Here is a 26,850-nt window from a genome sequence, read left to right on the forward strand (position 1 = left end):
TAGTTAGGTTCCCTTTTTGATTTTGCTGTCTTCCTCTACCATGAACTGTTGCCCCTCTGCCATGTGCCACCCTGCCTTAGAGCCAGCCGATTATGGACTGAAACACTGCAAACTGTGAGCTAAATAAACTCTTTCCCTTTTAATTTTGGGTGTCAGGTATTTTGTCTCAGCAACGAAAGAGAACTAACATAGGCAGGCTCAGTACATTTCCCTGGACTCTTGGTTTTCCATTCTCTACATCAAAACTGAACATGTCCAAGAACTGTTCCTGACCTCAGTTGGGCTCCTATTACTCTCCTAACCCTCTCAGGTCTCCAACCTCTGTCTCCACAAGTTCAGGAGTTGGCAAGTCCAATTCTGTGAGTGTCTTTTCCTCTCCTGGCCTCCACCCCAGTTCCATGTCATTGTACTTGTCACCAAGTCCTTGCTTTCATCAGCCTCCCCTCAAATCCAGGTCTCCTGCCACAGTCCCATATAAGCAGGCTCCTGCTCCTCCCAAGCACTTCTCCCCCTTCACTTCTCCCCCTTGACTCCTCAGTGAAGGGCTCTGCAGAAACTTAGAACTGAACAGGAAGTTAAGGAAGCCTGCATCCAAAGGCAGTACTATGTTATCCTAGTACTAGCAGATTGCTTTTCCAAAAGTGAAAAATCCCTCCCTTGTTCCACTTAAGAAAGTTGATTCTTTAACTATATGCATACATGTATACCAACACACATACTTGTTTTAGTTATTCCTTTCCACACACCAGTGTATGGAGTGGTGCTTGCCATCATTTCTGTTTGTTTGTTGTTAGCTTACCTTTTTTTTTTTTGGTACCCACGACCTTGTGCTTTCTAGGCAGGCGGCAGAACCACTGAGGTAAATCCCCAGCCCATGTTGTTGGCTTACCTTAATCAGCCTATTTGAATAAACTTTTACGCTGGTCTCTAGACTCTCTCTCCAGTACTCCTTGCTTGGCTTTCACTTGTGCTGCAGTTGTATCCACCACCTAGAGAAGCTGGTGTCAGGGGCTGTCTCCAAGACCCTGCTCTACCATCAGGTCCCAGGGCCATCCAGCCATATCCAGGCAGTGGAAAGGTATCCTAACCTTGGTACCCTTAGGCTGGTATCCCCTATCCACCCACACAACCCTGCTGTCCTCTAAATCCCCTTCCACCAGCACACGCACACGCACACGCGCGCGCGCTCGCACACACACACAGTGACTGGAGAGAAACGGCCTCCAGACAGGTGTCACAGTAGACATTCTAAGAGATCTCTGACACTCTAAGAGATTCTCAGGTGGACGGCTACTTGCCCTGCCAATTTATTATTTCCTGGGGTTCCAGGACTCAGCAACTTTCTCTGAGGGACAGACGCACCCTTACACACTCAGATTTATCCTACTGTTATTTGTGGCTGGTAGAGATGAAGGTGTGAGGAGAAAAGAGAATATGCGAGGCCCAGACTGCTGCCCCCAGGGCGGGGAGACAGAAGGGAGGAAGAAGTGAGGCCTGGAAGGGGTGGGGACCGCTGGGCCCGCCCAGGCTGGACTGCACTGTGTGTGCGCCAAGCACTGAAACTGCCTGCACGTCGGGGCAGCAGGGCAGAGGCCAGGGTGAACTGGAGTTTCCAAGAGTCTTGCTCCTCCCGTCCAAGCCATGGCAGAGAATTCCGATAAAGTTCCCATCACGCTGGTGGGCCCTGAAGACGTGGAGTTTTGCAATCCCCCGGTGAGTACCCCCCCAGGACCCACCGACGGGGGTCTGAGATTTGTGCTGCTTGCCGGATATGGGGGAAGGGGCACAAACGTGGGTGCCCAAATATGTGCACGGGGTGGTCCCACGAGTGTGAGAGTAGAAGGGGCCCGAGATCCACAGACGCGTGGGGAGGGGGCTCCCTGTGGCAGCAGAGAATGCAGAGCCGCAGGGCAGTAGCCCTGCACCCCGAAAAGTTTGCGTCTGCCACTTGCACAGGTGGGGACAAAGGACCCTCTGGAAGGAACAGGCTGAAAGGGGGCCCTGAAGGAGCCAGGGGCGGGCCGTTTCCCACCCACTTCCCTGACTCTCTGGGGCATGGCGCGGGCACAGCGAGGTGGGGGCGACCCAGACACGACCCGCCCCTCCCCCCCCCCCCCGCCGTCCCCCGCCCGCAGGCGTACGCCACGGTGACCGTGAAGCCCTCCAGCCCCGCCAGGCTGCTCAAGGTCGGATCCGTGGTCCTCATTTCGGGGGTGGTGCTGCTGCTCTTCGGGGCCATCGGGGCCTTCTACTTCTGGAAGGGGAGCGATAGTCACGTAAGTTCAAAGGGCGGCGCGCGGGGCGCAGATCAGAGTCGGGGTGTGTAGCGCGGGAGGTGCACCTGGCCGGGAGGCGCGCGGGGTGGAGGGGCCACTGTCATACTCTAACCCCCGCTAGGTTAAGTCAGAGCGCGGTCCAAGTCGGGCGGGGGCGCTTCTGAGGGGCTGGCCACCCGATGGCCACCCCAAAGCCTCCTTCTAGGCCCTCTCAGGACCCCTTTTCTTTCTCCCTTGTCCCGACTCAGGGCTTTGCTGCTTTCTTCTCAGAGGCAGCATTGCCAGAAAGCAAGTCAAGGTTTTAAGAAAGAATATTGAAATAGTGCAGCAGAGAACGCAGGGAACACTTGGAGGAAACCCGTTCTCGGCCCAGCTAGGCCTGGCTTTTCAAGCGTGTGTGTTGCTTCTCTGAACTCGGTGTACTCATTCTTAAAGGAGGAAATGGAACTGAGACCTCTAAGGCCTGTCCCCTCCAAGAACGGCTATCAATTTTCAATGTAAGACCTAAGACAGAGGAGGGGAATATTCAGACCCATAATTTAGAGTGAATCTTAATCTTTCCACAAGAGTTATCATGTGTGATCTATTTTGTAATAGACCCCTCTCTCTCTCTCTCTCTCTCTCTCTCTCTCTCTCTCTCAGAAAAATCTAACTTCCTTAAAGGTGGCGGATATTTGGGGGGGGGGGCGTAGCGGGGATCGAACTCGGGACCTTCTGCTTGGAAGGCAGGCTGCGGCACCACTGAGCTAAATCCCCGGCCCATGGAGGAAATTTTTAAGAACATTTCTGGCCTAGTCACTAGTGATTTTATGGTAAATGTTTCACTAACTACTGGCCTGCCTTTTTTGTATGCAACGATTTATTTTGAAGCCCCATGGGTTCTCCAGGAGTATAAAAACTGTTTCTAACTTGCCTGGGCAGCGTTCCAGTGTGTTCTCTAAATACCTGAATGTGTTCACCTAAAAAGAGGGCATTTTATCTTGATGACCATTGCCAGGCCTGGTCCAAGCTTATTTAGAGTAATGGAAAAGAATTCCATCCCCAGGGTACACACAAAGGGCCCTTTCTTAATCACTGTCCTCCGAGGCTCTGTGACTGCTGTGTTTTTACCCCTCTCTCCCACCATGAAATTCAAAGCATGAACAAATTCCAGTACTTAGAGAAAATGGTGCTGAAAGCAATTCAACCATTTCACACATCACATCTTCTGCAGTCACTGCCTAATTTGTATTTTTAACTCACATGCCTAATGTAGATAAGCATGCCATTTAGCACTGAGTCTGTTTGAGACTATATCAAATTTACAAGCATCATTTTGTAAAATCAGAACTGCACTGTATTTTGTGTGGATTTGAAAAGTGCCCTAATGTATTTGTATTTTAAATATAGAAGCTGGGCCAGATGCTCATATTTGAAAACAGCAAATCTGAACATGAGAATGATTTCAATATCTACATCTCCATTAGTAGCGGGGTTACATTGTCATCCCTTTGGGAAATTTGGTGGTATTAGAATGTAAATGCTATTTTTCAGATAAGAAAACCTCAATAGTATAGGTCATTTGTGGGATAGAAATAGCTTTGCTTTTTATTTATTTATTTTTTGGTAAATATTTTTGGTCATGATATATATAAAAGGAATACCATTTGGCATTTAATTATTCAAGGCAAACATAGCTAGCTGACAAGCTTCTTAGGGAGACTGAACAATCATACTGAATAACCAAACCTCCCTTTTTTCATATCTTTCATTTTACTGCAAGATGTTTGGTTGTCTGGTTTAAGAAAGTAGTATTAAATTCTAATATAGAGAAGTAGTGAATCACATTTTATTGTCAACAATCAAAGTTACTGCTATTTCCTACCCAGACCAAAGGAAGAATATCATGGTACTTTTTTTTTTTTGAGAGGAGAGTCTCCCTACATGTCCAGTGCTGACCCAGCATTACTTAAGTCTGAAAAACAAATCACAAAATTCTAAATAGGATAAACCTGGCACCATCTAGGCACAGCACATTCATGGGTCTACATTCCCAGAATACAAATCTAAATCACCCAAACAAAAAATAATCAAAAAAGGTAAGACTGTCAAATAGAAAGGCATATCAAACTAAATGGATTACCACACTTTGGGAATTATCAATGCCTTGGCTCTTGTATATCAGTTTACAGAGAAAGCCAGCCATAATTTGCCTCCTTTCCCTTTCACATGGGTAAATCCCTGAGGACAGACAGGCCTTGTCTGATTTAGCTGGAGGACTATGAATCATGGGGCACTAAAAATCAAGGGATAACTAACTGAGCTCAAATATTGAGACCTTTTTTCATCCACCCTATTGTAAATGGAACAAGGCATTGCAATATGGGAAATTCCTACCAACATGAGATAACTGACAATCCCACCCCTTGGGAGGAGGGGAGGAAAGCATTGCTCGGAGCCTTTCTTCCTGGATTAATTTTTCTAGACATTTTCCCAAACATTATATAATTAATCTTACAGAACCTAGGCCTTATTAAAAACTCATTAGCAAATATCCTTGGCTGTAAAAGGCACCATATTTAGCCGAATTTTGGCAAATAATAAACTTCACTGTACTTGGATAGAAATAGCCTCAGGTCCCAACAGCTCCCAGGGTTTACAGCAGATAGATAATCTAAGTGCTGCTCCAGCAGCCTAGCCTCCTCCCCAGCTCAGATAACTGCAGATGCCTCCTGCCCTTCCCTACCCCAGGCCCCACAGCATCAGGAGGGCACAGGCTTCTCAGGGCTGCTGCAGTGGAAAGAGTTCACTGTGCATGGAGATGGGCTGATGCTACATCTCAAAGGAGGCAATACCCAGTTAGGGAGCCTTTGATAGCAAAAGTGAAATTAGGACCACAAACCACTCTTCTCGTGTTACCTTCCTGTCTCCTTTTAAAACTGCAAAGAATTTAGAAATGGCTACATTTTGCATTTTTCTAGGGCACATGACTGTAATCTCAGCACTCCAAGAGAGGAGGATTGTAAATTTAAGCTGAGCCTGGCCAATTTTGTAATCTAACGAGACCCTGTTTCAAAAATTAAAAATAAGAAAAGGGTCAGGGATGTAGCTCAATTTGAAGGCTCCTAGGTTCAATCCTCAGTATGAAAGAGAAAAAAAAAGGAAGGGAAGGGAAATGGGGAGGGGAGGGAAGGGAAAAGAAAGATTGCTTTACTAGTAAATGTTTATGTGCAATGTTTATGTGCAACGTTTTGAGAACGGGAGGGACAGGGAGAGATAGACTTGTCACTCAAGTGGAGGACACTTGTGCCAGCAGGAGTCCTTTAGACAGTCATCATTAACCCATGTGATCGGTGGCTGCTCAGAGAGCACCAGCGAGAACAGAGCCCGCTTTGACATTCAGAAAGCATTGGGTTTCTGAAACTTGCTTACTCATAAGTAAGGACCCACCTGAGGGACGAAGGATAAGCAGATTGGGGCCTCTGTTCCAGCTCTAAGAGGAACCCCTGGAAGAAGTTCCTCTGATCAGGCCAGCTTGGGAGACAGTAAACTGTAGGCATCTGAGCTCTCAGAAGGAGAAAAAGAGGGTCATGCTGAGATGAATGCTGCTGCCAGAAAGGGTGGGGGATGGCAAAGCCATTTCTGCATCTCTGATATTGCTTTGTAGGTCTTGTAATAATGAGTTTTCTCCACATAATGATCCAGTAACAACAGGTATGTTGTCCAATGTTTTCTATGTAGGAGTCACTCTTCATAATGAGGGAGAAAAATCAGACTTGAATTGAATGGGAACTATTTGCAGTTCTGACTGGTTGACCCGACATCAGGCAGAAATTGTCTGTCATTAGTTCTCATTCTTTCCCTCTTTGAAGATTTATACATATGTGTGTGTATATGTGTGTGTATATACATATATATAAATCTTCAAAGATTTGTATATATCCTATATAAGTGAGATAAATAAAGATACAGATATGCCTCTAAGTCCAAAACACAAAAAAGAGAAACCCTGCTAGTAACCCCACTCAACCGAAAAGTATAGCAGAAGCACATGAATTATTTTTAAACCAGTGTAGTGATAAGAAGCCTGAGCTAAGAAAGCCCTTTTAGATCATTTAATTTAGTAGCAACAAAAAATTTTTTGAAGTAGTTGAATTTTTCTGACAAATCTTATTCAGAAATGCAGCACAGGCACACACACACAGGCACACACACACACACACACACACACACACAGTAAAAGGCAGGGACTCCAGCTAGATGGTGGGATAGACAGGGGAGAAGGAGCTTCATAATCTTACCTGCTCCACCACCCTCCTCACCTCTCAGCCAGGCCTAGGACAATGCCTCAGATCCATAGGGACATAGATGAAAACTATCCATGAGGTTCAGCGTCCTCATTCTACACTCCAAGCAACTCCCAAGCCCCAGGGAGACATGGCATGGCCTGGTGTTTGCCTGATGCCTGGGCTACTGTTCTTGGGCTGCCTCCCTGCCACATGTGCCACATGTCTCCTCACAACAGAATGACCTAGACACTGTGCACCCCACACACTGTGGAGCTATTTCCCTCTGAACAGAAACAGAAGTGCACATTAGCCCTGCTCTCTACAAACACTGCTCTACATCTGTAAGGATATCCTGGTCCTGTCTGCAGTCCTCACCATATGCCACGTTTCCTACCTAATCTTGACCAAAGAGTTTAGAAAATCACTTTTCAAGTGGAAATGCCCCGCAACTGAAAGCCAGTTGGTCCTGACTCCTCAATATCCATTTATCCATCAATGGCTCTCAACCCACTTGCATAATAGAATTGAGCTTTAAAAAGAAAAAAAGAAGACCATTCTTCCAACCTATCCCCACAGGTTCTTACTTGATTTGTCCAGGGTGAAATCCAGGCACAGTACCTGGAACATCTACTCAGCTGCTTCTGATGTGCAGTCAGGATTGCAAATCACTGAGCTATTTGAATAAGTATCAGAGACTATCAACAACTTTGCTTGTATTTTTAAAGAATCATTAAGTGTGAAATGATTTGTGTATGGATGATGTCCTCATGTATAAATATATTACTATTAAAGATGATTCCATGTTATCTCTGAAAAATATGAAAGTTCCTCATCCAACCAGAGATCTAAAGATAATCCTTGAATTGCCAAAAAACAGAAAGCAGGGCCGGGGATTTACCTCAGTGGCGCGGCGCCTGCCCAGCAAGCACGAGGCCCTGGGTTCGATTCCCGGTACCAAAAAAGAAAAGTGAAAAAAAAGAGAAAATAAAAGACCAAAAAACAGAAAGCATCACTAACTCTCATGTTCATTTCCAGATTTACAATGTCCATTACACCATGAGTATCAACGGGAAATTACAGGATGGGTCAATGGAAATAGATGCTGGGAACAACTTGGAAACCTTTAAAATGGGAAGCGGAGCTGAAGAGGCAATTGAAGTTAATGACTTCCAGAATGTAAGTATATTTCATGCTTAGAAAGTTTAGCCAGGCAAGCCTGGGGGACTTTTCCAATCCAAGAAAAGCATCACACACACACACACACACACACATCCAGAGTACCTGGAGTATCTGGAGTATCTGTTTTTCACAGCAGTTGTAGTGCCAGTAATCCACATGTGTCAGGTAGCATAGTCTCTCTGAGAAAGGAAAATGCTTCATACCTTTTTTTTTGGTTTTTTGAGACGGGGTTGATACATAGTTCAAGCTGGCCCTGAACTCAATGTATAGCCCAGGCTTGAACTTGAGGTGATTCTCCTGCCTTAGCCTCCCAAGTGCTGGGATTCCAACCACACCCAGCTTTGGTTCATACTTCCAAAAGGAAAAGACAATGTCTCTGGGGGTGGGGGGAGGGGGGGACACAAAGCAATACCACCTTTGAGTGCAGTGGTACACACCTGTTGTCCCAGCTACTTGGGAGACCGAAATAGGAAGATCCTTTCAGCCCAGGAGTTTGAGGCAAGCCTGAGCAACATAGTGAGTCTCTGTTTGAAGAAAGAGAAAGAAAGAGGACAGGGCCAGGGGAGAGTGTCAGAGAGAGAGAGAGAGAAAGAACAGGAAGGAGGAAGGAAGGCAGGAGAAAACTAAAAAGAAAAAAAACAACTTCATTGAATTCATTTACTTAAGGAAAGAACTGTTTTGAAAAGCTAATTTTACTTCTTGTAAATAAAAGATATAGTCCTAGGAATCAAAATAAAGCTTGACTTTTTGTTTTGTTTTGTTTTGTTTTGTTGAGGCAGGGTCTTGCTATACAGTTCAGGCTGGCCTTGAACCTACTATGTACCCCAGGCTGGCCTCAAACTCCTCGGCGATCCTCCTGCCTCAGCCTTCCAAGTGCTGGGATTACAGGTGTGCACCACCATGCCCAGCAAAGCTCAATTTTTTAAAATGAAAAATAAGTCACAATACCATTGAAAGGAGCAAACTCTCCTTGGAATTATATTAAGTATTGGCAGAAAGAATTGAAAGAACTCTTTTCAAGTTGTTTTCTATAACATGGCAAATAAAATGTTCAAATTATCCTAAAATGCTGCAAAGCGTGAAATTTGAATTTCTGGAGAGGAGAGAAATCTTAATTAACAACAGGCAGGAGCCGGGTGTGGTGGCACATCCCTGTAATCCCAGCACTTTGGGAGGCTGAAGCAGGAAGATCAGAAGTTTGAGCCCAGCCTGGGCAACTTAGCAACTGAATGTCTCTCAAAAAAGAAGGAAAGAAAAGGGCTGAGGATGTAGCTCAGTGTGAGTGTGGAGGTTCTGGGTTCAATTCCAAGTACCACAAACAAACAAATCACATAGGATCTATTTACATACTTTGATTTCTCATTTAATCCAGAAAACTAGCATGGGCAAATTCTCTATTTTAGCCTGTGTTTTCTGGCCATGGCCTATTACAGATAAAACATTCAAGTATCCTTTGAAAAGGACTGCTTTGTTTCCCAAAAATTTGATTTACAGACAATTTGAGACATTAAGCTCTCCAGTGATGCTTTACTGTATATCTGCAAACTGAAGTGTCACTCCAGGCCTAATTTCCCATTGGCCAATGTACATATCTTATTATCTTTCATGTTCTGTGATAAGAAAGAGGCTCACTGTTTGGGTTTTCTTGTTAACTCTGCAGATGGAAGAGGTAAAACTTCATAATGAAAAAGGGCTCTTGAAAATAATGTCTCTTTTGATAGTTTATTGGTCCACAAACATCTCATCCACTCATCTTCCTGTGACTGATGAGAAAAACTAAGGATGCTTTTCATTTGAATGAAAGCACTCCTCTTGTTGGTACTGAAATACACTTCACAAGTCCTTTTGAATACAGAACAGATGCTGACATTAGAGCCATGCAGTGTTATACATTGTTTGATGATGACAAGGACTGGCTATGTTCAGAGTGGTCTCTGCCCTGGGGACAGGCTCTCCAGCTCTGAATGTGCCAGCTGTACTTTGTTAGGTCGTAACTTTGCAAGTGGTTCTAGTCAGTGTGCAAATATAATTTCTCTGAACCTATCACAGGTTTTTACTGTTAAGACCCAGGACAGGGTAAAAGCATTTTTTCTTTCTACTACTCAATATAAACTAATAAAATGTGGCTCCCCACACGCATTATTCAATTCACAACAAAATTGAATACCTAGGATGTGCCACGATATCAACATATGTGAAGGGAGCTACAAAGATGAATACGAAAAGACCCATCTCTCTCAAGATGTTCATGTATCAAGAATATCCTTTGAAAATATTTTAATCCCAAACCTATACATCTGTTTTATAATTCTTTGGTTCTAATAATGGTATTGATTGTGCTTTATTCTCATAGACCAAGAGGCCCACAAATATTTTATAAACTGATCAATTCTCTTTGATAGCATCCACATTTCTCTAAGTCAGAAATAGTGAGTAGAACATTTTTTTGATGGATAGTACCTGTTATGGGTTTAAACAAGCCTGGACTTTTGAAAACACATGAATCAGCCTCTCTGGTCATGCACTATTACTTTCTCTTCTATTTTAAACCATCAGTCAAATTCAGGAAGGGTTGATTGAAGCTCACTGTGCACAAGGGATGGCGCTAAGCATGGGGATGTAAAGATAAGTGACTCTTGTCCCTTAAGAATCTCCCAGTCCAGTCCAGGAGGTAGATGCACACAGAAATGGCTTCCAGTCAGCCCAGGAGCCCTGCTGTGATGAGCAGTGAGCATAGTGTGCAAGCACACAGAGGCATCACTACCGATTAGGGGCTTTGAGCAGGTTGACAGAGGTGATGACAATTGCATCAGGTCCTGAGAACGATTTGGATTTCAACAGGAAGAGAGGTAGGGGCAGGACTTTCCAGGACCAGAGAAGAGTAGTGAGCACAGGTGTGCAGTCCTATTTCCAGTGTGGTTGAACATGGGGAAGGGGGCATGAAGGAGATATGGGGAAGGGGCCAGGTTGTAAAAGGTTCTGATCTGTCAATGAGCAGTCTCCCATTTACCCAGAAGCTCACCAAGACTTTAATGGAGCCCAACAGTGGAAAAAAGAACCTCTTGAGGAAGAAAAACACTAAAAAAATGCTTTGGGGAGATACAAAAGCCCAGTTAATAAGTTATATTCTAGTAGGTTATTCACAGGCATCTATGCTAGCTTAGGCCAAGCCTTTCAGATATAATGCCCCATTTAAATCCTGATTAGAAATTGTAAGAAAATACTGGTAAGTATATGAGAGTCCACTGTACAATTCTTTTAACTTATGAATATTTGAAATTTATAATTTGAAAAGCTAGAGAAAAAGGATAGCATAACTATAGGCTACTGATTTCAAAAATCAATATAACTCCCAAATGTAACATAAAGGAAAAATAAAATGAAAGTAATTGAAAGTAAAATATGGATTTCATATGTAAATTCTCACCTTGATGCATTAGAAAACATAGTAAAGTTAAACACATGCACTTGTGGTTGAATAACTGTCAATGCCACGACCTAAAATGTAGACAGACACAAGTGTGTTTTGACAATTAAATTTTAAGTGATTTTCCCAAACAGTAGACATAAGTACCAATTAGTTCCGTTTTCATAGTAATTACATTTCTAGGAAATTCACTATACATAAAAACTATGCCAAAATCACTGACTGTGCTTATGTGGAAAGCATTGGATTCTAGGCACAGATACCTACACACAGGTTATCCTTGAACCCAGGACAGTAAGTTCTTTGGGTCTGCCTCAGGCTCCGCAGAACCCAGCATCCCTGGGCACTGCCAGGTAAGGACAAGATTCCTCCAAAGATTTCTAAAAAGCCCTTGGGTGTAGGGCTCCCTATCGTTGAAATCCTTCTGGATGTCATAGAAATAGATGATACTTTAGAAAGAAGGAAAGGGGTTCCAAGTTGAGATTATCTGACTCTTGCAAAAGAATGTTAGATTTTTGAAATCATCGCTCATTGCCTTTGTTAGCAAGTTTCTTCATTATCACTAGCATCTAAGGCCTTGTTTAGAAAAGCAGGAGGTTCTCTTGGCTTTCTTCTGCTTCTTTCAGTTCCTTCTGCTTAATCTCTTAATATATTTGCCTGCCTAATGTGGATTTATGGCTTGACATGGTGGTTAATGCATGTGAATTCTTTCCCATGGTCCCAGCCCCATGGGGTTTCAGTTCTTTTTGCAGCATGTAGTCTGACAGTACTAACTCCATTCTGGCTTCTCATATGGTGCTGCTAATCCTCCAAGAAAATCAGCTCTGCCTCCTGTGGGGGCACAGTAATGGTTGTGTGGCCTTTCCTCCCACACATCTCACACCAGAGGACAGGAGTGTTGGAAGAGAACATATCACGTAGGGAGGCAGTCATCTCCTTCCTTTGTCTTCTATTTTTCAAACTATGATTCTTGGATTTACATGCAGAATAATGACAGCAGAACTTTGGAAGGTAGCAGAGCAGACAACTGTGGTTCTCAGAGGGTGTTCTGCAGGCCACCAACAGGATAGCATCCAAGAATTTATTGGAAATGCACATTTTAGGCCTGCCTAGTTGGAACACTGGGATTGGGATCCAACACTCTGTGTCTTATTCTGATGCAAGCAAAAGTTTGAGCCATTGGTACAGAAGGAACTTGGATCCAAAGGCTATTGTAGTCTTTAAAAAATGTAGTTACCCTGAATAAATGCCTTTCATTCTAGATTGGTAGTCCTTGGCTACAGACACCTTGAAGAGCTTTCTTTCCAGGAGATTCTGGTGCCTGAAGTCAGAGCCCTGCATCCAGCCTTGGTGGTTCTCCTCCTGAGCAGGGTCCCTACCCCTGCCTCTGTGAGAATGAGTTGGTCCCAGGAAAAATAGGTGAAATGGGTGATGTGTGTGCATGTGGCCAGTCAGGCCTCCAGGCAAACAGTAAGGCACTTTGGGAAGAAAGCCACTTTTTTCTCTCTTCACCAGCTGGTACCTGTCAGTTTCTGCAGGGCACCTGGTGCTGAGTTCAAATAAGGCAGAACTTTCCATGAATCTCCTTCTGGATGACTTACATTTAGCTTCATTCTTCATTTAAAAAGATTGAATCCTGAGCCAGGATCCTAGACTTCTAAGTGTTCCTCATCCCCCATTCCTTAGCACTGACCCAGGAGCTGGTTCCATATTGTTCTGGCACTTGTCTCAACAGAAGATTGTCAAGATTCAGCTTTGTGTCTACATTATTACAGTATAAAATTTATGACCTTTAAGACTATTTTTGGCCACTCATTTGTCATGAAACCAAAACCAGCATCATGAAAGTAAATACTCGTGGGATAGAATGTATCTGTGGGTAGAAGCAGTGCCCAGCTGTAGGCCAAAACGGAGCCTTGTGGCCAGTGTTTCCCTTGAGGCTGGTCCCCAGCAGACATGGAGGAGACACTGTTTATATCTCACAGGGGCAAAAACCAAAACATCCAAGTTCTTGAGTAAGGTGTGGGAGCAAACTTCAGTTCTTGGTAAAAAGCTTTACTGTTTATTCTGGGCTTAGTAATTTAGAAAAATTCCAAATTAATGGATTTTTGCTTTGTTTTTGAGACAGGGTCTCACTATGTAGCCCAGGCTGGCCTCGAATTTGTGGTGATCTTCCTGCCTCTGCCTCCCAAGTGCTGAGATTACAGGTGTGCACTACTATGCCTGGCTAAATTTTGGATTTAATTATTTTGACTCACATCTTTTGAGAACATTTGTAGGATCACCAAAGAGAATAAACAAACAAACAAACTCAGATACTGGTTTCAAGAAGCTTACAACTGAGTAAGCAGTGTAGACTAAATGCAAAATGGGAGATGAAGATGACAGGACTTACCTGAAGTCAGAGGCAAGAGAGCTTACTTAGACTGGGGGCTCCAGAGAAAGCTGCATGGAAAAAGTAGCAATTCATCTGAACTTGAAGGCAGAGGGAGAGTAACTCACATATCTGTCTTGGCTCAAATGTCACCTCTCCTGACTGTGCTGTGTAAAGTACAATCCCTGGTCATTCCTTTCCTCTTTCTCTGCCTTGCTTTTCTTATTTCTACTTGACTTTTTCTCTATTTTGTATTATTGGTAAATAATGCTAAATTCCATGAGAAAAAGGATTTTATGTTTTATTCACCCCTGTACTCAGCACCTGCAGCAGTGCCTGGCACAAAACAGACACATCATAAATTGAATAAATGAATGGATGTATATACTTTTATCTCATAGGGCATCACAGGAATCCATTTTGCTGGAGGAGAGAAGTGCTACATCAAAGCACAGGTGAAGGTTCATGTTCCTGAGGTGGGCACTGTGACCAAGCAAAGCATCTCCGCCGAACTGGTGGGTCCTGGTGTGCTCAGACAGTAAGAGAGTTTGAAGGAACAACTCCTTCAGTCTCAAGACCAGAATCTAAGTTTTGTTTTTTCTCTGCCAAAGGAATTTAAATTCTGTCCTACTGGTCCAAAGGGAGTATTCTTTCAAAAGGTTTGGGAAAGCCACATTTTAAAGTGCATAAATGGGCTTCATGCTCACATAACCTTCATTGGCCTGATGTTAGTGAATCAGTGACTAAGACTCCACATTAAAGATAAAAGACTCCAGCTGGGGATTTAGCTCAGTGGCATCGTGCCTGCCTTGCAAGCTCAAGGTTATGAGTTCAATCCCTGGTACGGAAAAAAAAAAAAGATATAAGATTCAGTCTTCATGAAAGGGGCTCTCAGAAGCCCTCTAGCCTCAGCCCCATGCAATGTGGGAATTCCTTCCAAATATTCTGGTTAGCTGATCACCCAGCTTCTGCTAGAAAGCTGTAACAGGATACTCCCACTATCAGTCAGCCGGCTTCACCACCAGGGAAGTTCTAATGGTTTTGTCCACCTATGAGCAGAAATAGTTCCTCCTACAATTTCTTCTCTTTAGCTCAAGGTCAGTGAATTGACACAACAAAAATTTAATTCCTTTCCCATGTGTCAGTTTGTGAGTTTTTTTTTTTTTTAAACAATCCTTCAATTTCCATTAAGCTTGATTTTTTTAAAATGTAAGAATTGCAGAGTTCTAAAGACACACTTAACAATAACCCCTTACATTCTTACCATACTTTAAGGCTTACAAAGTGGTCACATCGATTATTGTCTTGCATTTGGCAGGCATGGTGGGGGAAAAAATGGGACTTGGGAGTCAGAAAAAAACGTGAAGTCAAACCCCAGCTCTGACACTTGCTATGCATGACTTTAACTCCTTGAGCATCAGTTTTGTCATGTGCAAACTGGGGGTGTACACACTGTGTCCGTGGCCCTAAAACCCACTACATGGTGAATGGATGGCTGTTGCTCATTATCGTTAATTTTATTATGATCATCTCTGAGCCTTCCAGTATCCCTGAGGGGGAAGTGAAGTGTCAGCTCCCTCAAGGCAAGAGAGAAAATAAGGATAAGCGAAGGTGCCTAGAAACTGCCTGATTACCCTCATAGGAGCAGCAGTGTCTCAAAACAAAAGCAAACAAAAGCCAAAAGCAAACCTGTGAGTTTGAAAGTGGGCCACTATGTGTTCTGGTTTCTTTCTTACTCCCACAGTGTCCCCAACATTCATCCTGTGAGATGTTTTCCAGACCTCCACAGCTCTAGTTATTCCTTGATCATATGCTAGTCTGATCCTCCTGAGCTAGGGCACTCAGAATTGAAGGCCATGCTCTCTTCCTGTGAACTAACACCACGCTGAAATGGGATGGAGACCTCCTTTGTTCTGATCTTTGAACTTCTCTTATTGAATTGCCATTATTTTTATTATCATCCCTCTCCGTTTCTGCTGTGAAGACTTTACTGAATTATAATCCTTGCCATTTCCCCATCCATGGACCTGGAGCGCATTCTTTTCTCCTCTTACAAGGACCACCTCCCCAGCCAGAGCTCACTCAGAACCAGTCATAAATTTTCAATACATTTTGTAGATTTTTAAAAAGTAACCTTTTCCCCTTGGTTTTTAAAAACAATACTTTGTTACTGTAGCAAATTTGGGAAATACATAAAAGTACAGAGAATGCAATCACTCATAATTGCATAATCCACAGATAATCAAGGTTAACATTTCAGTGGATTTTCTGTATTTGTGTATGTCATTTTCATAAGTTAGACTGTTGTACATTATAATTTTCATTTAACTTTAGTTCTCTTAAAATGTAGATTATTATGGATATATTGTAGATCATATGTTAATTTTCAGTCTTTTATCCCCAAACATTTCAGGTATCTTCAATTTTTCACTGTTTCAAATAATAGCTGAAAAAACTTCCATGATAGTGAATTATTTTTGTATTTTAATTGTTGTCAGTATTTGATTCTTAGGCCACAGAAGTAGATTTGTCTTTTGTTTTAGTTGTTTATATTGTGGATGGTGGATCTTCTGATGGACAAAAACTAATTCAGAAAATACATGCTTGGCTGTCAGTAGTGGACAATTTAGAGTAACTTAAACAAATAGAGATTTGTTTTTCTCACTGTGGGCAATGCAGAGGTAAGCAGCTGCAGGCACTGACTCAGCAGCCAGCATCTCTGTGGTTATTTTTTTTTTCTCTGTGGTTATTTATTTTCCTTTCCTTCCAACTTCAACTATGGTGGTACTGGACAACCTCTGATTTAGTCAAAAAGACTGAATGCCAAGCATGACTTAATTAGAAAAAGCAGGCCTCACAACCCACAAAACACTTTGGCCTGGATTTCAGTGGCCATCACTGGCCACCCCATCACCCCTGGGCCTAGAAAGTATGAGAAAGCAAGTGTCTCCTGACTCTGGACACACTGCTGCCTCCAACAAAAGCAAGGCTGTCTGGAAGGAAGGGAAAAAAGGAAATATACTGAGTAGGCAACTGAAACAATGTGCCCCAAGATTCATTTAACATTCTTAGCTTATCGGTTGCATCTATATGCATTATCCTAATCATCCTACTCTTCCCCACACACTTTACACTATGATGGGGAAGATTTTTACACCACTTGCCCTCATAAATTCTTCATAAGTTTTGTATAACTTTAAAAAAGCTACTGTACTCAAGAGCATTCATTTCCTGGAAGAAGCCATTTAATTTAAGGTAAATAAATGGATTACTTGAGTGTTTGCTTCCTCCAATAACTTTAAGTTGTTTTAATGCAACCATAACCCTGAGGGAGAAACATAAATGAAGTGCTGCTTTTAGCTTAAAGTAAGGAGAAAACATTTTAATTTCTCCTACCTATTGCAAACTAATAAATACATGAAAGGAACAACTGGAAAAAATAAATTTGTCTCCTGGGTTATCAAACCATTGTCAGCAACTTGCTGTAGAAGAAAATCCAGGGTTTAGCTTTGAAATCTCAGTGGTGTGCTTGATGTGAGGAACATCTGAAATATATCTTGTTATAGCTGGGAAATGGAGAAATGGTTTATGTTAAATAATACTTTGAACTGCAGACATTAAAGAGCCAATCACTTGCTTTTTCCATTGTTGTTTGAAAGCTTCAGAACAAAACCCCAAAAGATTTTCACTTCAAATGAAGGGTTCCTCTATCCTTTTATAGGATTTCAGGGCCTGTTCAATTGCTTTTCTGCAAAAAACATCTTTGATCGAAAACATGAGATTAACCCAAATCTCAAAGTTGATATCAAGTAATTTTCACTTCAACTCAGAACACTATTCACACATTACAGCTATCCAGGGGGCAGGGCAATGGGAGGAGGCATGCTGAATACTAGGAAGAGAGCTACAAAGAGATTGGAACTTTAGAGTGTGCATGCACACACCCACACAGAATTCTCCATAAGTTTTCATAAGGCAAAATAATCTTTTAGCAACATGTGATGTTCTACTGTCCTCTTTGTTCAAGTGCATCTCATTTTTTACTTATAGGAAGGCAAGATCATGCCAGTTAAAAATGAAGAAAATTCTCTTATCTGGGTGGCTGTTGACCAGCCTGTCAAGGACAACAGTTTCTTGAGTTCGAAAATCTTAGAACTTTGCGGCAACCTCCCTATTTTCTGGCTTAAACCTACATATCCAAAAGGTAACATTTTAAGTTTTCGCAATGCTGCTTGGAATTATCCATTTCCTGTGAGGTTCATCAGAACCTCTCCCAGGTTAGGGCATATAATAAAGAACAAAGCAGGGTGTATGTGGTAGTGTCCTCCTAAAAGACAAAGTGACATCTGTGATTGCATCAGAAAATGGAAGGAGCAACAGGGTTAACATGAGGCAGACCAGGAAGACAAAAAGCACTACTGCATTACCTGCAGCTTTTATGATGCTCCCAATTCTTCCCACTCTGCCCCTTAATCTGTTGTTTGCACCTTCCAATTTTACATTTTTTATTCCTAAGTCATAGAATCAGTGGTCTAAGAAGCTGTCAAGCCACCAGATCTTTATTATTTTCAAGCCTAGAATTATGGGGCAGCCAAAAGCTGCTGTGGATATAGGCTGAGATTCCTCAAGTTCAAGGCTTGAGAATCAGCTTCCAAGTTCAGAGGAAATAAATTCAGGTCACTGGGGTTTGGAATTATATTGGAAGATATCTTTGAGCTATTTCCAGGTGACAAAGGGCAGGTGAGCCCAGTGGCCCTTGCTGTTTGTCCTATCCCCAGAGGGCCTCTCACTTCATCTCTGCTGCAGTCACCATGCTGGTCTCCCCCAAGGCCTACTCGGAAGTTCTGGTTTAGAACCAGGGGTGGGGGTGGGGGCTTTCTCCTAACACAGCTGAAATAAGCTGTTTTCAGAAAAATTTTAATTGAATACCAGGAGAACACAGTATAGAAATGAGGGCCGGGGATTTAGCTCAGTGGTTCCAGCGCCTGCCTCGCAAGCACAAGGTCCCAAGTTCGATCCCCAGTACCAAAAAAAAAAAAAAAAACAGTATAGAAATGAAAATACAGGCATTAAAACCTCTAGCTTTGGTAGGGACCTTGTAGAAAAACAGAACAGGCAGTTAATGTTTAATAGGTAGTTTCAGTTTTTGCAACATGAAAAAGAGTCTAGAGATGGATGGTAGCGATGGTTGTACAACAGTGTGAATGTGTTTGATGTCAATGAACCACACACTTAAAAAATGGTGTAAGTAGTAAATTTTGTTATGGATTAAAAAAATACCTCACCAGGCTTAGACGGTACAGTTTTCTAATTGTACCATAACTAAATTATTCCTAGGGTTCACAAGTCCTATACTGTTCCAAAGCCTGGAGGAAGTGGGTGTTCTCTAGCCGAGGCCAGGTCAGTTGAGTCCAGTGTGCAAACCACTGGTAGTGGCTGCCTAGCATAGTGAGGCAAAAAGAATCCTGAGGCCATGTGCAGGCTCAGTAAGAAAGAATACCACATCTGTGTCTGTCACAATGTAGGTGGCTGCAGAAGGGGCATATCCAAATGACCTATTTCAGTTCATGCCCCTGTAGAATGGCTATAACTCATAATTCTATGGTCACTTGTCAAATTCTGGATTTCCATCCCCCATCCTTCACCTAAGTAATCATCTTGCTTGTCACCACCCAGAAACTACAACCTTTGCTAGTTAAGAACAAGGGTCTCCTACACTGCTACCATGTAGAGCTCTCCCTAATAAGGCTCTTAACCAGAGTTCACTCACCCATTCAAGAAACATTTATGGGGCTGGGGATTTAGTTCAGTGGTTCCACCACCTGCCTCGCAAGCACAAGGTCCCGAGCTTGATCCCCAGTACCAAAAACAAACAAACAAAAAACATTTATGAAGGGCTATCATGTGCCATATAACTTGTGATCCTTGAGGTGCATTGCTGAACAAAACTAACAAGAATGCGTGTCCTTAAGGAATTTTAAATGTAGGAAAATCAAACATAAAATACACACTAAATTAAGAAAATTGTATAGTATGATACAAGGTGCCATGTAGAAATATTGCAAGGCAAGTGGGGGAAAGGAGGAATGGGAACACAGTACTACTGACAGTGCTAAAATGTCAGGCACAATAAGTAACTTGATCCTTCAGAAACAGCTTGTTCTAGCTACATGTAGGATATTCCTTGGACTTTCACTGCTCAACAGCATAGCATAACCACATCTTAAGTATTCCAACCATCACAGCATACATACAAAAACTTCACATATTGTGCTGAGGTTGTAATTCCACCATTGCCTAGCTTACAAGGCATTCGATCTCTAGCACCTCAAAAAAATGTATACACATTATGTATATCAGAAAAGTAGAACCCAAATTAGAAAAGTATTAAATAAATGTTGGTATATCCATAGGATGGAATATATTAAAAATAAATGTGTTTTCTTCCTTATCTCTCATAAGTGCAGTTATAGTTTACAATAAAACCAAGAAAATAAATTTCCCTCAGATGACGATGCCTGGTTCCCACCTGATTTTCTCATAAAATCCTCCAACTCCAGGATCCAGTAGCCCCTGTCCCTTGAATCTTGAAGCCAGCAGGTTATCAGTGTCACAGAGCTGTATTAATAACCACACTGTGAATGGTGGCTGGACACAGATCAGAAGGGTGAGCAAAGGGGAGATTTCTTATCTGCTGTGCTGCCTGTGTGCCAGGCACTGTCCTGGAGCATGATGTTTTATCCTCATTTAAGCTTTACCAACAAATGTTGGAGTAACTACTCCAGTTCCCATTTTACAAGTGAAGAAACCAAGGTTCACAGAGATTAATTTGCCTGAGTTAATTCACAGAGTTAATTTGCCCAGTTAAAAGAAGTGGAGCTGTGAATCCAAGTATGGCTTTAAAGCACATCTAAGTTCTCATAAATAACAAACCACGATATAACCACCTGACATTTAAGTGCTTATTATAAGCCAAACACTGTGCTAAAACCTTTAGATACAGATTTTCATTAACACTATTACTACTTTATGAATTAGATACAACTATCCCCATCTTACAGATAAAGAAACTGGGGCTCAGGGAGATACCAAAGTGCATGCTGTGTGGTACTTTCCATCTTTGTCCCTCAGCCGTCATCTGTGCTACAGGATCTATGAGGCAATGTGGTTAACCAGAGCACTGGGTTGGAAGACAGTTCACCTCCAGGCCCTAGCTTGGCCACTCATCCTGAGATCTTGGCCAAGCCACTTGGTCTTTCTAAGCCTTAATGCTTTCTTTCTCTGTGGATTTTTTATATGAATCAACCAAGATAAAGTCCTTTGCAAACTATAAAATTTTATACCTATATAGTCAATCTATTAGGAATACATATAGCAACAAGGAATGAAATACTTGATCGAGTGGTTTCAACATTTTTTGTATGTATATATGGTAGTCACAAGCCTGGAGATATAAGGTTTTGGGCAGTATCAGCTCCTCATTCAATCTGATCTCTTTTCTAGCTGTTTTGCTGTCTGTAACATGTTGGCTTATCATCTTTGTGTCTATCACTTCATGATCACAAGGTGTCTCTGGTAACTTCAGATTATCACATGGTTATGGTTTAGATCTAGAATGCTCCCCAGAACTCTCCTGTGTTCAGAGGTGGGGCTTTTGGAAGGTGATTGGATCATGGCAGGTGCTATAATCATCAGTGGCTTAATTCACTGAAGAATTCAGAGTTGAATGTGCTATTAGGTGGTGGGACCTGGTTACAAGGGGCAGGTCACTGGGGGTGAACTGGAAGGATATGTTTCCCTCCTTGGCTCCTCCCACCCCTCTCTGCTTCCTTGTTCCCATGACATGAGCAGCTTCCCTCTGGCAGACCCTTCTACCAACCTCTTCTTACACTGGAGTCAGCTGACTGTGGTCTGAATCCTCTAAAACCATGAGCCAAAATGAACCCTCTCCTCTTTTAAATTGTAAGTCTGCATATTTTGTCTCAGTGATAAGAGACTAAGATACGTATCTATATTTGAGAAAGGAAAATAATATAGGAAGCCATATCTACCCTTTTACCATAAAAGCAAAAGCTTTCCTATAAATTGCATTATGTCTCATTAGTCAGAAATGATTCACCTGTATACTCTAATTGCAAAGAAGGCAGAGAAAATGAATAGTATTTTATTTACTCAGCCCCCATAGTGAAGGTAGGCAAAGAAAAAGGGGGCTGAGAATGCAGATTTGTCAACCATCTTCTGATGTCTCCTTCAATTAGTATTATGAAATCAAAATGGGTTAACTATTTGTTTAACTATGAAAGGAAGGCTCGAAATATGCCCTATTATTACAAAGATCAGTACAAAAATTTAGTAGTCTCTAGTCATGTTTATGTTTTGATATCCTTTCTTGCATTTTTCACCCTAAAAAATGCAAACCTGACTTCCTTAATTATTCAACTAAAGGAATTAACTTACAGTGATTTTTACAGAAATCCAAAGAGAAAGAAGGGATGTGGTAAGAAAAATTGTTCCAGCTACCACAAGAAGGCCACGCAGTGGGCTACGGGGCAACACAGTACCTGGAAGACTGGGTAATGAAACCAGACCCAGTGTTCAAGAGGACGAAGAACACTTCAATCCTGATAATCCTTACCACGTGCGTACTGGTGTTTTTGTGACATGCTCAGATGAATCCATTAAATGCTGAAATGATGTTTCTGTTTGAGGTAAAAATACTTAAGCATTGTATCTGTAGTGTAAAACCCTGATTGGTTGTAACCCTTATACAAAGTTTGCTGAGCTCTCCTTTTTTTGTCACAGGAAAATTCATGAAAACATATTATCAGGAATTTGATTATTTAGAAATGTTCGCAAGTATGCTCTAGTAGCAGTACACAGAATGAAAGTATTCACTCTTTAAATCCACTTTACTCATCATCCAACAGACATTTGTGGATTTTCTGCTCTCTTTCCCCAGGGCCCCATGCCCACAGTCAGGAGTAACTTCTGCCTGAAGGGGCTCTCAGACCAGTCATGGAATAGACTCATACAAAGATAAAAAATATTTAGACTGAACCCCTGAGAACTGATGTTTGTGAGAATGGCACTAAGGTGGTAACAACTCAAATCTCCTAAGAATTAGTATTTAACATTACTCTGCTTTGCAGGAAGTGAAAGAATAATACTTATCTGTAACTAGTCTTCAAAACATGAGTGTGCACACACATTTTTTTAAAAAACACACAAGGACACAATGTAAAGCCAAGTTTCCCTTCCACACATACACCCTCAACATAAAAAATTATGTGCCTTACTTTCTTTCATTATATAGTATTTTGGAACTTGTTCTTTATCTCCTGCATATCTCTGCCTACTATACTTTATATTCATTTGGAGATTACTCTGTATCTCCTAAATAATCTCTCATTTAATGACCTCTATTCATTTAGTAGTATCCCAACATATGGAGAGACATAAAAATTTAGTTCTTAGTGGACATATAAATTACTTCTCTATCTTCTGTTCTTACAAATCCTGTTGGAGCACACCACCCATACAGGACTTGACAGGGTTATGGGAAGGAGTAAATGAGGTAATGCAGGTGAAGATCTTAGCACAGGGCTTGGCACACAGCATTAACTTGCTCCTTGTTAAGTATTAGTATTCCATCTCTTTTACACTCAGGTAAGTATATCCTTAGCAGAAATATAAGTCTAGGTCTTTAGCATAAATACATGGGTCTGCTATGGGAATTTTACATTTTATTGGGGGCTACCAAACTTCCAGCTAAGGAACCATTTACTATCAAACTTTTTTTTTCAGGTGCTGGGGTTGAACCCAAGTCCTCACATTTTTTTTTTTTAAACCTTTGCTAATTCCATAGGCATATAAATTTTTTTTAATTTAATTTTTTTTTGGCATATAAATTTTACCTCCTGGTTGATATACGTACAGTTGAACATCTTTTCATGCACCATCATTTGTGCATTTTTTTCTTTGTAGCCTATTAAATTTTACACTGCTTCATATATTACAAATTATTTTCTAGTTTATTATTTTAGACTTAATATATTTTAGAAAGATATAAAACAAAAAGTATTTCCTGAATAACCAAAAGCTTATCAGAAAATTCAACAATACCCCAGTATTTCATTCAGCTCAAAGAATAACAAGTCTGAATAGGTAAACAAAATTTAACATAGTTTATTCTCTAGGCAGCTGGGTTGGCTGAGTCTGTTCGAGGGATGAGGACATAGCTACTTTACTGAAGGGCCGGATGTGACTCTGCCCTGATTCCATATTTGAATGATCAATATTCCTTGAAAATCTCCAATCATATAAGCGTTTCCTTTATTATATCCTGAGCTGTAAGCAAAAACAATTAAAGCATTTCTCACCATGACCTCAGGCCTTCACATTTTCTTTAAGAAAAAAATCTTAGAGTAACAACCCATTTCCTACCAACTTTTTAATCCTAACAAACCTTTGTTGAACACTCAGGTGAGGAAATACTTCAACTAACAGAGTTTTGTTTTGTTTTGTTTTGTTTTTTGTCATCTTCGGCCCCAGAAAGCCAGCTATACTTAATGAGGTGGTTATCTTTTTGTTGCCCCAGATGAACCTATTTCAAGAGATAAGGAAAAAATAGTCTGAAGAATGGTGTAATAGAGTAAGATATATTAGTAGATATTTTGATGACATTTACACATAGGGTATATCAGAGAGTGTTAGGAATTATTTTGTTAGGTATGATAATAGCAATGTAGTTGCAGAGGAAAATGACCTTTTATTTTGGAGGTACATTCTTATGTATTTATGGGTAAAATGTCACAGTGCCTTCAACTTTTAAATTCATATCAGAATTTACTCTAAAATACTTCAGAAAGAACCAGCAAAATTGGCCATTTGTTAGTAACCATCAAATCTAAATATACTGATGTTCAAAACACAATTTTCTCTGACTTCCAGTATATCTGAAGATTTTAATATGCCTTCCCCCAGTTAAGACTAAAACTAAAAAAAAAACCCCAAAACACAAAGAACCAACATATATCATGTAAAAGTACAAATTCCCAATGATGGACATCATCATATTGTATACTTAAAATGTACCAATAAACTTAATGAATTAAAAAACAAACAAAACATAATCAGCTACCTCCAGGAAAGATGTAAAATATAAGAGAATTTAAAGATATGGACTTCTTGGCAATATAATACTTTTATAAAGAGCATTCAAAATCTTGAGCCCTAGATATCCTGAAAAGGTATACCAGATACGCAAATTGAGCAAAGGGCAAGTTCCTTCTACTTTTATAATTTCCCTAGCACTGAAAATGGAGACTTTTACTTCATTCATATGATTTTGTGTTTGGTAAAGATTAAGGTCTTGAATTTCTATATATACGTAGGTTTTTCCTGAGTGTTCCAGACCCCGTATGTCTCCAAGGATATTAACTTCCCTATTATGTTGCTAAAATGATGACAGGAGCAACTAGCACAGTTTTGGGGGCCAGCAGAACTGGAACTGAAATCTGTCTGTATCCTAAAATCAATTGAGTTTCAAAATGGAGACATAAGAACCTTGTAAGCCATTACTACAAAAAGGCACCAGTGTTTGGCTGATGTACAATTAGAAGTTGCAGAAATCCTCTTTTTTATTCTAATGTTTCTCTTTTGTTTTCTTGTTTAAAACAGTCAGAAATGAAGTGGTAACCATGACTCATTAAAAACATGGAGAAACTTCAGGATATAGTTTATTTTAAAACCCACAACGTTTTTTTTTTTTGGAGACAAGGTCTCACTTTGTAGTACAGGCTGGCCTCTAACTTGCAGTGATCTCCTGCTTCAGCTTCCCAAGTGCTGGGATTACATGTGTGTGCCACCACACCTGGCTAAAAACTTTCTGACAGTGACAGATTTTGAATAATGGCAAATGTAAGATTGAAAACTCCTTTGAAGAAGGTTATGCTGATTTCTTGTAGTGGAGAAAAACTTAGGATCTTATTTTACAATTACATGCATGTTGGTAACTTCTCATTATGAAGAAAATACAAATCATTCTCTTTTATCTCACAGCAGCAAGAAGGAGAAAGCATGACATTCGATCCCAGACTGGACCATGAAGGAATCTGTTGTATAGAATGTAGGCGAAGCTACACCCATTGCCAGAAGATCTGTGAACCCCTTGGGGGCTATTATCCATGGCCTTATAATTATCAAGGTTGCCGTTCAGCCTGCAGAGTTGTCATGCCATGTAGCTGGTGGGTTGCCCGTATCTTGGGCATGGTGTGAAATCACTTCATATATTAGGTGCTGTCAAGTAAGAACTGAGAGTGGACAACCAAAGCAGAATAAAGCATGCTGATGCCAAGGGACCACAAAGTATTTTATACTCAACCTGAGCAATGTTATTCTAGACTCTTATAAAAGAATTTCTCAAATGCTTTCCAGAACTTTAGTGTGTATAAATGTACTGAAAGAATAGTTTAAGTCTATAGTGCCATAATAATCCCTCTATTATTTCCTTTGTTTTGACAATAAAGCCTCCTATAAGTCTTCCCAAGCTATTATAAAATAAACACGAAAAAATATTAAAAATTTGTCAGAGATCTCAACTGTACACTTGAGTTCCAAGTCATGACCAAAATCATTCGTTATTCTGCTACTTGTACAGAATTCAGTTGTTCTTAACTTTCATTCTCATTCCCAGTCTTTTGTTTTGTTTTGTTTTTTGGTATGGGGGATCGAACTCGGGACCTTGCGCTTGCAAGGCAGGCAGTGGAACCACTGAGCTAAATCCCCAGCCCTCTCCTTCCCAGTCTTGCAAATGTACACTCAAGAGTATCCAGAAAACTGGGTGAGGTGGCGCATGCCTGTAATCTCACACTCAGGAGGCTGAGGCAGGAGGATCGCCATGAGTTCAAGGCCAGCCTGGGCTACATAGTGAGTTCCAAGCCAGCCTGAACTACAGAGTGAGACCTTGTTCCAAAAAAAACTTTTAAAAAGAGTATTCAGAAAAAACACATAAAGGAAAATAAGTCATATAATGGAATCTATCTTAAAGTAAACATTAAACCTCAGTGTGGTAGCTCATGAGGAATTATTTATCTATAAATTATGCTGGCATGTTACCAACAACTGGCAGCCCTATATTTAGAGTTACCTCCAGTAAGAGTAATAAAGAAAAATGTATTTGAAGAAAAATCAGACCCCTGGGGAAGGACTTTATTGGCATTATGAAAAGCAGATCTTCATGCCCTTTTTAATCTGTTTCTAATAAGCAATCAATGAGCAAGAAGCAGCATGATGGTTTTTACCTTTGTAGTACAAATTAGGGTGCTG

The 26,850-nt window shown here is 41.2% G+C and overlaps 1 protein-coding gene across 5 annotated transcripts; it reads left to right on the forward strand.

Moving 5' to 3' along the window:
- The first annotated feature begins 1,518 nt into the window (after positions 1 to 1,518).
- Positions 1,519 to 26,492, forward strand: Cnmd (chondromodulin). 5 transcript variants are annotated; one of them, XM_004844266.3, is made up of 7 exons: positions 1,519 to 1,713; positions 2,136 to 2,276; positions 7,580 to 7,720; positions 13,926 to 14,039; positions 17,575 to 17,728; positions 21,996 to 22,162; positions 25,588 to 26,491. In XM_004844266.3, the coding sequence occupies exons 1-7, from the start codon at positions 1,642 to 1,644 to the stop codon at positions 25,798 to 25,800; spliced, it is 1,002 nt and encodes a 333-aa protein (XP_004844323.1). In that variant the 5' UTR covers positions 1,519 to 1,641; the 3' UTR covers positions 25,801 to 26,491. The 5 variants fall into 5 exon arrangements, with proteins under 5 accessions (XP_004844323.1, XP_021113578.1, XP_021113577.1 ...); XM_021257918.2 differs by having other exon boundaries at positions 1,520 to 1,713; positions 13,926 to 13,979; positions 25,585 to 26,487; XM_004844265.3 differs by having other exon boundaries at positions 1,521 to 1,713; positions 25,585 to 26,479.
- The last annotated feature ends 358 nt before the right edge of the window (positions 26,493 to 26,850 follow it).

This window comes from Heterocephalus glaber, unplaced genomic scaffold, assembly GCF_053883595.1.
Source record: "Heterocephalus glaber isolate CG9 unplaced genomic scaffold, H.glaber_assembly_v1.0 deba00001666, whole genome shotgun sequence".
Lineage (NCBI taxonomy): Eukaryota > Metazoa > Chordata > Mammalia > Rodentia > Bathyergidae > Heterocephalus > Heterocephalus glaber.